Genomic DNA, 13,125 nt, shown 5'->3' on the forward strand with positions numbered 1-13,125 from the left:
TCTGTGCTATACAGTGAAACATACAATAAGCCAGCAGCCACATCACTCTGCAACTCACAGCTGGCAACCGCCTGAAGCTCAGCAGGTGTGAGCCTGGTCAGTACCTGGATAGGAGACCTCCTGGGAAAAGGTCGCTGCTGGAAGAGGTGTTAGTGGGGCCAGCAGGGGGCGCTCACCCTGCGGTCCACGTGGGTACTAATGCCCCAGTAAAGTGACGGGGACACTATACTGTAATTAGGCGCCGTCCTTCGGATGAGACGTAAAAACCGAGGTCCTGACTCTCTGTGGTCATTAAAAATGCCAGGGCATTTCTCGAAAAGAGTAGGGGTGTAACCCCAGTGTCCTGGCCAAATTTCCCTTTGGCCCTCACCAGTCAGGGCCTTCTCATAATCCCCATCTATGAATTGGTTTTATTACTCTGCTCTCCTCCCCACTGATGGCTGCTGTCGCATCATCCAGGTGGATGCTACAGATTGGTGGTGGTGGAGGGGAGTCCCCATTACCTGTAAAGCGCTTTGAGTGGAGTGTCCAGAAAAGTGCTATATAAGTGTAAGCAATTATTATTATTATTATTATTAATAAAAGGATCCAACACTCCTACACTTACAACAACTGTAAGAGGACAGTAGGCTCAGGCAAGGTACCAGTTCTTATCTGAACTACATTTCCCAGAAAGCTTGGGGTGGAGGGGGGATCTGACCAGCTGAAGGAAGACAATTGGTCGGGACACTTCAAAAAACCAGGAAGTGGAGGCTATCTGGACACAGGGGTCAGAACTAATGCTGAATGTGGCACCAGTGGGAGAAGGAGCCCAGAAAGTGAGGAAACAAAACAACAGATGGGACCATGGACAGTTAAATTGTAAGTTTTTTGGGAGGAGGAAAATTGTGACCTTTGAGAAGAGAAAAACGTTTCTGAATAAAAGAGTTTTTCAAAAAGTATTTTTGATTTTTTTTTAGCAGCTAGGCTTATCCTATGGCTCTGTGCGAATCTGCTTTGTTAAGATCTGCCGATTTTAAAATATGTGCTATAACACCCCTTAACATATCTAACTCACAGTACAGATTGCACACTTCAGACTGGACAGCATGGGGAAACAGCACCAGCTAGGGCAGAGATCTACAGTGGCCATTCGCTGGATGATCTCACAGTAACTAACACCCTCCTCCAGTCAATTTCCTTCTCAGGTTGCTCCTTGGACTGACATGGCACCCGCAACCTTAAGATGAAATTTAAAAATGTACTCCCAGAGTGTCAGACTCCCACTGGAGATTCATCCTTCAAGTTTTTGCCTGAACCTTTGTGCCACTCAGTGTGCTATTACTCCCAGTAGATCTAAGGTGCCAACCTGTATAATATGTCACACGCGTTGTGTTCTGTGAATCATCAATCACACCGTCACTTTAAAAGGCAGCCAAGGTGACAATTTAGTTGTCCTTCTCCCAGAGAAAAAAATATACTGAGCTGGAACAGACCTCCTGGACTGCTTTCATTTCCATAATGAGGCTCAACTCATTTAAGTCCAACAATGGCGGCTCTAAAGGAAATCATTATGTACCATCTCTAATCACAGCAGCGACACTTCAGCTCAGACGAAGGTTTGAAACCTGGAAGAAGAGTAGAGCGTGGCTCAGCAAAGGAAGCCAGCTTTTGCCACAGATCTAAACCAGGTCCCTTACAAATGCTTAAAACGGTAAAATTAGAGTAAAGTCATGGTAAAGCACATTACAAAATCCAAACTGGGAGAAACCATACCACAGATTTAATACAGGACACAAGAATAGTAAAATCATAAGAAAACTGCAAATACACCATGGTTGACTTCCCAGCGCCCATGTGTGGTCATCAGCAGGAAAACAGGTCATTACAGACACTTTATGATGGCTGAGGGATGAAACAGAAATGTCTGCTCCCCATAGGACAGAAAAGGACTGTTCAAAGAAATGCTTCCAAGGAAATGGTTTCTTGGAGATCTCAGCTTGAATCAGACTTGGCAGAGTTCTGAAAGCACAAATAGGCTAGAACTGAGATGGATACCAATTGAACCAATGGTGACTGAAAATGTCTTTCTTGTCCAGGTACTGCAATCATTTCTTTTTTGGGGGGGGTGGGGGGGTGGGGGTGATTAGCCAGAATGTGGGCTCCAAGTTCATTTGTTTCTCTTTCTTGTAGAAAGAAAAAAGTCAATTACCCAGAGTGTAGACTGCTGTTGTCTGGGCCTACTCGATGGTCAGAAATGTTTATGTACTCATAAAATACCATCCCTCTTCAATAGAGGTCACAAATGAAGCCAAATGGAGGAGCAAGGTATCAAGAGGAGTATTTCAGCATCCTGAAACAAAAAAGCAAAGATCACAGCCTTTTGATTTTCTCCAGATGACTGTGGTTTCCATAGGGACAATACCTTTTTTTGTTTTTCTCAGGCTGGCTAAAAGCCTTTCCTTAAAAATGTTTGTAGACAGTAGACTGAATCTCTAATTGGAAACCCGGTTTTCAGAATAGTGCAGTGGGAAATACACAAAGAGAGTTGTGGTGGGTTGCTACAAAAGGCAATGTAAAAACCCAGTAACATTACCATAACATACAGGATGTTCTAAAAAACTGATATAATTTACTGTCAGTTAAATATACTTACTGCAAGAAATGTATGCAACTGGCTAAACTACGCTGTCTCTTATTAATGAAGAGTAGACAACGGAGGATGAGTTTATAAATATTGAATCATACAGATTCATTCAAGCAAAAGAAGATCACCAAAGCAGCCAAAACAGCATGAAACAAAAAAATTGCATCAGCAAACTGCATTGTACAATACAGAACCATCACTGCTGCATGGCTTTAAAATATGGTTATGTTTCTGATTCAACAGAGAATGTGTGACTTGGAAATAATATGACCATAAAAAATGTTTTTATATGAGCCCAAAAAGTATTAAAAACCTACAGAACATTTTTTCTGCTCAGCTGTCTGTGAGACTGAAATATCTGAAATATTTGTTTAAGGTGGATAAACAGTAAAATGGACATTGTATTAGTAGGTGCTCTCTAAACAAACTACATTTAGGAGTAATGTTGCCTAGTTATCCCAGTTACTGAAAAACCAAAAGGACACCATAGCTAATCAAAATAGTGCTGGATTTTGACGATCTATTTATGCATAGTGGACAAAAAGAAGCAGCAATGCAATACCAAACAGGTAATAGAATACTAGCCTTAGTTACACAATCAGAAATGCAACTTGGGTTTAAACAGAAAACTGGGTCTATAGCCTGGTGTGGCGTTACTATAAACAGCCAAGATAAATTGCATGTGACAGTTTCTCATTGAATTTGCAAAGCACACATCATTTTGACAGCAGCTGCAGTCTGATGGCTATTCTATCAGATGGGGAGAGGCTTGATTCAACTTAATTTGCAGCATTCTCTGAAACGTTTACCTAGAAATATCAGCTAAAAATAATTGCTTTTGAGAAGTGTCGACTGTAGACCTTCCACTTTTCCTTAGCCAGTTCTCTCAGTCACTAAGTCATTATAAGCGGTGAATGCTGACTATTCAGAGACAAATTGTTAGCCTTGAGGAAGCTGTGGGAAGGTAGGGGGTTTAATTTAAACACCAGTGATGTGATGAAAGTTAGTTCATATTGGTTCATCCGCTGTATAATTGTGCTTTCTAAACCATTTTAAACTAACATTATTTATCTCAGGAGTGTTTTATTTAATACATCTGCAGTTCTGAGATTACTTTCAAATGCTGATTTTTGCACTCGTTGCAAAGTAAGACAAGGGCCAAGTGTTACTCCTTTCTAGAAGCTTAAATGTGTTTTTTGTGCCACCTGTTCTCATAACTTTAACGGAACCAATTAGTGACGTAAGGTCAAGAGCACTGCTGACACTTGCTGTAAAACACCAGAATGACCAGAATGAGTCCCACCCAAATTCCCATGAAGACCATGTCCAAAACATCACCGCCCTTTGTGAATGAAACTCACAGCTGGCAGCCCACCAGAGCTCAACAGGTGTGAGCCTGGCCAGTACCTGGATGGGAGACCTCGTAAGAAGATTAAGGTTGCTGCTGGAAGAGGCGTTAGTGAGTCCAGTAGGGGGTGTGTCCCTAATGCCCCAGTATAGCGATGGGGACACTACACTGTAAAAAGGCGCCATCCTTTGGATGAGATGTAAAACCGAGGTCCCAACTCTCTGTGCTAATTAAAAATTCCAGGGAGTTTCTTGAAAAGAGTGGAAATGTAACTTTGGTGTCCTGCCCAAATTCCTCCCCTGGCCATTATCGATCATGACCTCCTAATAATTCCCATGTATAAATTAGCTTCATTACTCTGTTCTCCTCCCCACTGAGAGCTGGTGTGTGGGGAGAGTACCGGTGCACTATGGCTGCCATCGCATCATCCAGGTGGGGGCTGCACATTGGTGGTGTTGGAGGGGATCCCCATTACCTGTAAAGCTCTTTGAGTGCAGGGATGTGCACCTCAGACTTTACTGGTTGAGAGACTCCATTCAAAGAAAGCACTCTTGGGACGTTACTCCAAAACCAACACTAAATCGGATCTCAAAACATACTTAACAGCGTGATTGATTATAACATTTTGAAAGCACTTCAACAGGTCCACTGTAAGAGCTGTCTGGGCAGATCTGTTGAGTGTGGGTGTTGATATTGGACACTCCTAAGCTGGTGGAACGAAGTGCCCCCTAGTTTCAGGGAAGTTCTAGATAGTTAATAATAATATTAATGTAACCCAGCATTTTAAAAACGCTTTGCTAAATGTGCTCAAAAACTAAACTCATGACACATGAAACTCGAGCCTTCTCTTCTTCAGCTTGTGGGCTGGCTGATTTCTGTTTCTCTGATGTATATATCATTTACCTTCACTTACTCTGTGTCCAGGGTTATCCTTGTATGCTCAGGGCTTCAGTACATCTCCAGAGGCCAGGTATCTCCACTTACTGTGAGGAAATACTCCATCCTCCTCATGGGTTGACTAAACACTTGTTCTTTTCCTGTCTGTCACTTCCAGTGCTGGTCCTCACCCTCACCCTTTTTCTCTCTGGGGACCTTTATTGTTCTCTGCCTTTTCATCCCTCTCTCTCAATCCTGGACATCTGTATCTAACACCAGTGGCCCCGAGATCAACAGGTGGTTTCCCAAACAGCCTTGAGAAAATGCCAAAATACCGTCGCGATTAGTTCAACAGATCCCCTCGGCTCTCCTATGTCTTCCTAATTCACCACATTGGTTTGTCACGCACATCACAAATAATCTCCACAGCGGGGCCTCAGCAGTATATTCTTGAAGGAGACAGAAGAGCGGTAGAAGAAGTGCTTAATTATACAGTGAGGTGTAGGTGTGCTGTCATGTTGCTGCAGCTGCTGAGTCATGTTGAGGCTGCTGGGTCACTGAGACATTCGAAAAGAGTCCGGAGGCGTTTTAATTACAAACTGGTTACTCGATTGTCCATCGGAGTGAAACAGTGCTGTTTCCAATTAAAACAGTTTTGAATGGAATGACAACCAGCAAATCAGATCTGAAAGTCTTCCTGTGAAGCCATTACTGAGCGGTTTTACACCTCTGCTCCTGGAGATCTTATCCTGCTGGTTATATGGGGAGTTTTAAATGGTCAATGCGATGAGATTTGAGAACGTTAGCTTGTGCCAATTCAAATAAAACCTGGTCCACTTATGTTGGCCCATAACAAAAACTTGGAGGGATGCAGTGCCCATACAACTTTCAAGCAATTCTTGTTTACCCTTTCATTTTCATGATCAGGTGGTAAAACACTGTAAACTGCACTGCTCAAACTCCTCCAGCCCTGCTCTGTGCCACACACTGCAATTTCTAACATACTGCATAAGATTTTCCTCAATAGGCTGTAGTGCTGCATGTTTGGAACTTGGCTGTTTCGGTTTTAATAAAGTGTAAAGCCTATGAACATGCAACAACTTTTGCACTATGATTGCAGGCTCTCTCTGGAATTTGGAGTCTATTTTAAAATTTCTTATTTCATTGTAAGAAAGAAGAGGTCAGGGCTCCATCTAGACTTGTAACTGGCAGGTTGTGAAGCATCGAATCCCAGTTGAGACACATCTATTGTTCCCCTGAGAGAGGTACTTTGCTCAAGTGGATCCAGCATTTGGAACTATTTCCGTGAAAAGTATCAGCCAAAAAATTACTCAGTAGTAATTAGCAAATCATAGCTGTGAACCGTTTAGCTTAGTGAATTACTGCAAAGATGGCCACAGATCTATTCTTGCCTCACTCTCCTCCCTGCATTGTATGATCCCAGTACCCAGGATTCCTAAAGATTTGACACTGAAAACCTGGTGACTTTGCCTTCTGCCGCTGAGTGCCTGGACTGCAGTATGACTCTCCAAAGCACAGACACTGGACTGTGATTCTGTCAGCACTTTCAAATTGAATCTGAAATATGACTGTTACACACTAGAATTTACTTCTGCTTGAATGATACTGTTTATTATTATTTATATTATTATCTTTTTCTCTTTTAAAGGACATGTACAGGAATTGGCTTTTTTCCTTCCTGAAAGGGGCATTCTATGCAGTACCCAAGACCCTCAGAATGATCTGAAGGTATAAATTGGATAAAGATTACATCCTCACAACAGCAGCTGTCAAACTATTGGAGGAGATTGATAGGGTTCAATTTCACAAGCAACACCTGTTTCCAGTAGCATCCACAGGACAAGTGTGGCCAAGCAGGAACTGTAGAGTAATGACTAATAGCAAGTGTCCACTGAGCCACATGCAGCTCTGAGCTGTGATGTCATGTGGAGATTCAGATGACTTTAAACACCTGCTTTCAGTCCTGCTGTTGTCAGCTAAGTACGGAACCAAGACAATGTATTCTATTTTCTCCAGAAATGAACCTTCATTTGCTCCATAAAAAACAACGGTATTCTCCATGGTATTAACAGGTGACAAATCAAGGAAAGAATAATCATGCACATTATTTCTATTTTTATTTTAAAAACCAATGTGCACTCAACTGGGCGATTGCTCCACTGCACTAATGCTGTCAGTTTTCGGCGAAATGATTTGTAAATTAAAAGCAAACCAAATAAAGCTCTGCTGTCTCTGATCTTGCTGTTTTGTCAGACAGCCGCGGTCACTGCTTGGATTCCATTTCTCTGAAGTCTTCTGGCATGTAGTCAGTCAGATTGAGGGCCAACACAAATACCACTGGATTCTGCAAGCCGCACATGGAACAGAATTCACAAGGCCACGCAAGCACTGGGAAATATTTTCCATTGGAAAAAGGAAACAGAATGTTATATATCCAACAATCATGTGAACTCTTAGTCGCATAATAAATATCTCCAACTAGGTTGACAAAATTGACAAGACTCATTGACAAAAGGGCTCCTTTCTGTATCTCAATAATGAACCTTCTTGAGTTACAACTACAGCACAAAAACCCATGGTACTCTAGTCCCTACAGCTTTCTATGTGTGCATTGGCAGGAAACCAGCTGTCCCAGCTGAGGGCTGTGACAGCCTGACAATGGGACACCGGTCTCAACTATTGCAGGACAATTTGGAAAAGCCAAATAAAGCACATCTTTGAGGGTGGGAGGAAATTAGATCATCAGAAATAAGTCCCGCCAGTAAGCACTTACAGTAAGGGAAGAACAGCAGTATTAACAGTGCACCCCCCTCTCTGATATAAATTAAATAGTCTTTTACAACTGTTCTCCAATTTCCATTAGCACACAATGAAATGTCTTGCTCCATTCATAACGGTCCTTAAAACCACAGAATCATAGAACAGATCTGTCTGGATTGATTTATAGAAGATAAACTAAGATTTCTTTTATAACTTTCTGCTCAGCCTACAATTCATTTAAAACTTCTAGCGAAGGTATTCAGATAGGAGAAGAAAAAAGAATCTTGATCCTTTTTCGGGGTCACGGTGTTGAACCAGTGAACCAAAAGCAGAAAAGTATTGATAGACCAGTTTGAGAAAGGCAGACGCACATTACAGTATTATAGCAAAGAGTGAAGTTCACTCTTCGGCAAGATTAAAGAAACCAAGTCCTTTGAGAAAAGGGGGAAATGAACAAAGTGCCCCAGGTGATAAATGAAGATCTTGAAAAACAAAAGCTTTACTAACAGGGGAGCTTTGATATTTTAAACTCATTTTTTTTTCATGGGGAATTGCACAGTTGTACAATTAAAATAATGACAGAAAACGTGCTCCATACTGTACATGTAACAGCTGCAGTCAATTACAAGCATTGAGTGTTTGAAAGCCAGAGAAACAGAGGAAAACCTCTCATTCACCAAAATAACAACTGTAGTTAAACATTTCATTCAAAACCTCTTTCCTTAAACAACATACGTCATGTCCTTTTCTATGTGGGCTTTGCAAAATTCTTGCAGGGTCATAAATGTGTGATTTCTTAGTTTAATGGTGCAACACTGTCCAGTAGGTTCAATTCCAAGGTTCACATTTACTTGAAGACCTGCTTTGCAAAATGACAGAATAATTATTTTTCTTCTGGCTGTAGCAACCCAAGCACATACAAACAGACTGTGTGCATCTGCTCAGTGCAGTAGCTTCTCCATTTGCCTTGAACCTGCCTGCTACTGGGACGTTATTGTCACGAATTCCTGAGACAGCACTTTAAAGATCAGATAAAGATCAATCTTTAAAGATTCAACTGCTAATTTGTGTTTTTTTTCCCTACTATTGTAAGGCATACACACAAAACCTGCAGATTCCGCTTATAGCCCACTCTGTGTCTCAGATTGCATGTGTCCTTACAAGCCTGAGCTTCAGGCAGGAGGCAAGGGAGACATTTGAACAGGTCCATCCCGGGACACAATCAGCAGTGTAGAGTAGTGAGTTTCCGAGGTCCCACCTAAACTGAGACTAAGGGCTTCAAAGCCCAGGTGTGAAACGCTACTGCTGTTTCCGTGAGTAGTATCCTTCACCAGACCGCTCCACCAGACCCAGGTGTGTACATTCTGTTACTGCAATATGAATGCAAACTAAGCCACGTGATCTACGCCAAACATTGTCAATTAAATCACCACATTTAATATGCAACGCATAGACATATCCACCGCCGCCTCATAATACGTGTCAGGATGTTACAACCCGAAAAAAAATATTTCTCTGAACGATTTTTAGACCACGTTAACTTACCCTAAAGGTAAGAAATCAGCCAAAGAAATTGGAATAAATGCATTTTTTTTTCGAGACGGCGCAAGAGAAGGGAGCGAGAGACAAAAACGAGTTTTACTTCAGCGCTGTGATTGTGAAATTGTATGGGGTGAGAAGACAATTTTGAATGACCCTCTGTCGTGAAATATGTAAAAACGGCACGAAATCGTCCACGTTCCTAACGGCGTCTCTCTCCCTGGAGTCATTGAAGGTGAAAATTAATTGACGACTGTCGGTTCACCGACCCCCATGCCGCCTAATGAGTCCAGCTTGTTAAAAATAATGTATTTGTCTTTTATGAACCTTTATCGCTTCTTCTGTTGACCTCAAAGACACAGTAAAATAATGATTATGAGTACGAGGTGCAATGTGGTTAAGCTGTAGTGTTTTCGAGAAAAAATAATTTCCTCAAAATAGACAAACGTGTTTTGCAGTCTATTTAGGCTATATGCTTACATTATAAGCTTTCATCTGAACTGTAGTCATTCAGCATAATCTATAAACACGAGGTTTACTCCAAAAATAACAATGCTATTTAAATAATGCAACAGCTTTAGTAACAACATATATAAATGAAACACGTTTGGGGAACTTTTCACCGAGAGAAGTACAGTGTGTTGGGTATTTTAGTTTTTAGGTCTCCAGATAGCAATTTACTCATAAAGGTGTCTATTGTTATCAGTTATCCTTATCGGTTATACCGCAGCCTGTTTTTATTTTAGGAGCCACAGAAAACACCCAATGTTATGCGCTGTACTAATAATAAAAATAATGCTCAACACTTTGGAGTATTTTGACAGATGTCAGTAGGAGGAAATTAGGACTTTTTTGAACGTAAGGCACTGAGGTTGACTACTCTAAAGAATGGATTCGGTTGCAAGTAAACATTTATAACATCCACACCTGCTTTGCATGTACATATTGCAGGGGTCTTGTTGACTTTTAACTACAAAAACGTGGAGAAACTGATCCTGTGTTTCAAGGGCACTTTTTGCGGTCCACCCGCCCAGAGGCTGCGCACCTCGCTTACCGGCTTTCGCTGCGTCGTCTTTCCACGTTGTACACTCCAAAGAACCGTACCGTTTGGACGATGTCTTCTCTTTTTCCATTCTCCCGGCTCACTTTTAACAATAAACCGCTGAACACGACAATAATCTAAAAATAAAAAAAAATCTATGTCACTCAGATGGCGTTTTTATTTTCTTTACATACTTCATGATAGTACGCCGAGCAGTCCATGGCCAAAAATAAAAACCAACAATACGAGGAGATAACAACGTGCTGATGTTGACATCTGCTTAGCTGTTGCATAGGGTGTGTGGAATTTGCGGCTCGAGGTTTCACTACAGCGGTGAGAATGAATGAAATCCACGGGAAGAGATTTGCGCCCCCTTGTGGAATGGATGTGTAACAGTCCGGGATGCGCAAGAACAGACCATCGTAAAATATTCTGGAAGAAAGAGACTGTCCTTCTTAATGCTGATTTGATTATGTTAGTATTGCCTCTATCCGCAACACCCAGCTTGGGACTATCCCCACGACCTCTACCCTTTTACACAAGGTTCACCATTTTTTCCCACTATAAAACCAGGGATTGATCCCCGCTCTCTCTTTTCCCTCCCGAGTAGAGTATACCTGCTTTCTCTCTGCCTTTCTAGTTTTACCTCCGCCGTGATGAGCACGCCCCGCTGCAAGGAAAACAGCCATAGAAATGTCTAGTTTTTTAAGTGTGAGTTATGTTGCATTTGTATTGTTTGCAAGAAATGCATAGAGTGCTGTAATAAAGTTTTTTTTTTCTTAGAGATCGGTGTGTCCCGTAAGCCGTTTGCAGACTGTCTTTCCTAATGGCGCCGCCGAAAAAGGTCCGTTCGTTGCGTCGGTGTGATGCAGTGGGGCGGCCTGTCTCGGCTCACAGACGGAACCGGGAACACAGAGGAGCGACTGCGGCCGGGAGACAGCCGAAGCACAGCGGCCGCGGGAGAGGTGGACCGGCACACTGAAGGCGGCCTTGATCTGACTGCTCCCTGGTGCCCAGCGCCCCCTGGAGGCTGCAGAAAGACCAACGAGGCTGCTCTGGGACGGGGCTGCCCACTGACCGCAAGCTTAGCTCCTCCTGGGACGCCCCCCAGAGAACCGCGAGGGCATGGGGTGCCGAAGCCAGGCTCCGGCCGGCCAGAGAATGGGTGCAGATCTCCGACTACGCCATGTGGACCTTTGAGTGTGCCCCCCCCTCCACATGAGTTGCCAGACCCCGCTTCTACAAGATGACGCCCCCCCCACCGACCACAAGACACTGTCAGAGCTCCCACAGACTGTGAGCCGCCAGCGACTGCTGTCCGCAACACCCGGCCTGGGGCTGCCCCCACGACCTGTGCCCTTTCACCCCAGCTCCACCCTTTTCAGGCCTCCACCCCTGCCCAGAGGCTGGGCTCCAGCCGGCGAGAACGGAGACCGGGAGAGGAGGGTGCCCTCCCAGAGACGATTCCCTCTGGGGAAGAAGACCAACCCAGAGCTCGCCAGTCCCAGCGCCAGCAGGAGAAGGCAAGGCTTCGCTCCTCAGCTCCCCAGAGCACATCCCTGCTGCTCCCGCCACTCCGCAGGGGTGTCAGAGCCCCCTCGGGGACGAAGGGCCGTGTGGCACTGGAGCCTTTTACCGCAGACAGGCCCGGTTTCCCATCAGGCGCGGTGTAGGAGCAGAGCCTTGGGCCTACGAAGGAGGGAAACACTAGTGACTGACGAAAAACCAGCTGAAACAACATGTTTGCGATCGACTCGAGGTGCTCTACCTACTGGCTGTTCTAGAAACTAGAAGTATCAGAAGTGACGGTCGCTCCACTCGCCCCATCGATCACGTGGTTTCGCATCAGAATCGTTTAAAGTGCATCGTGTCAGTCGACGTCATTCCATTGGCTTTTTGCACATTTCGGAGTGAAAGTGCCCGGGGCCTACGGACACCAGAATCTGGCCCTGACTGCAGACCTCCCGGCCTTCCTACATTTCAAATAACACAGATCACCAGTTTAAGCAGTCAAAACAAAAGACCTTATCTCATTTAATTTGATGATTTAAGGGGAGACCTATAAAACCTGCTGGATTCTGGCTCTCCAGGACCAGGATTAGCCACTCCTACTATAGATGTTAGAATTATGGATGCTTCAGCATTCATTTCAAAGTTTATCACTAGACATCGAAGGCTTTAAATAAGGAAATATGAAATAATATTATCTCCTCGCTACTTAATCTCCCTCTACAAGACATGGCAAAAAAAAAGGTAATCTCTTCTGAGATAATGTGCAGTGAGTGATCAATAATCATAAAGCCTTTAAAATCACATTCAGGAAAAACTTAAAATGCAGAGACTTTACTCATCCATCATGTACCTTTTTAAGTTCCTCAGATGCAGTACTGTGGCATCACCACTCCTGAGTGGTCTATAGGCAAGCCGTATAAACTCAGTTCTCCCAGAACATGGTAAAAGCAATTCGCACCCTGGCCTCCAGGCTCCTCTACTCCAGTCTGCGTAGCAAGCAAGAGCCCTTCACCTGAGCGTGGTCCACATCCCAGCACATGGATGCACACATGCAGAGCATGCAGGGACCCAGCTCACTTGCCTGTTGTACTCTAAGGACTAAACATGAAGATGAGAAAGAAATGATAGATTACACTCATTCACATTAATCTCTTTTTAATTCTTGGCTGAAAGCTGTTGCAGAAGTTAGGATCACATTGTGCCGCTGTCATCCAAGAACTAATCTCACAGTTAAACGCCGCCCTCCATCTGGAGGTCTTGTCTATAACTTCCCAAGACAGGCCTCTGGCACTGGACCAGCATGGCTCCCGAGCGGAGCATCTGCTGCTGTTCTGTGCCCGTCCCAGTGAGCATCTCACCCTGCTACATCAACACCTGGGCAGCGGCTGGCACACAAGCCCA

General features: G+C 43.7%; 1 protein-coding gene across 1 annotated transcript in view; it reads right to left on the reverse strand.

Annotated features, from left to right (window-relative positions):
- Positions 1-11,137, reverse strand: part of pik3r6a (phosphoinositide-3-kinase regulatory subunit 6a) — a 29,781-nt gene extending 18,644 nt beyond the window's left edge. The window contains exon 1 of the mRNA XM_088599997.1: positions 10,225-11,137. Within this exon, the coding sequence (XP_088456123.1) occupies positions 10,225-10,303 (79 nt within the window). The 5' untranslated portion in view covers positions 10,304-11,137. The remainder of the gene's footprint in view (positions 1-10,224) is intronic.
- Between the last annotated feature and the right edge of the window lie 1,988 nt (positions 11,138-13,125).

This window comes from Lepisosteus platostomus, chromosome 11 (assembly GCF_059453375.1).
Source record: "Lepisosteus platostomus isolate fLepPlt1 chromosome 11, fLepPlt1.hap1, whole genome shotgun sequence".
Lineage (NCBI taxonomy): Eukaryota > Metazoa > Chordata > Actinopteri > Semionotiformes > Lepisosteidae > Lepisosteus > Lepisosteus platostomus.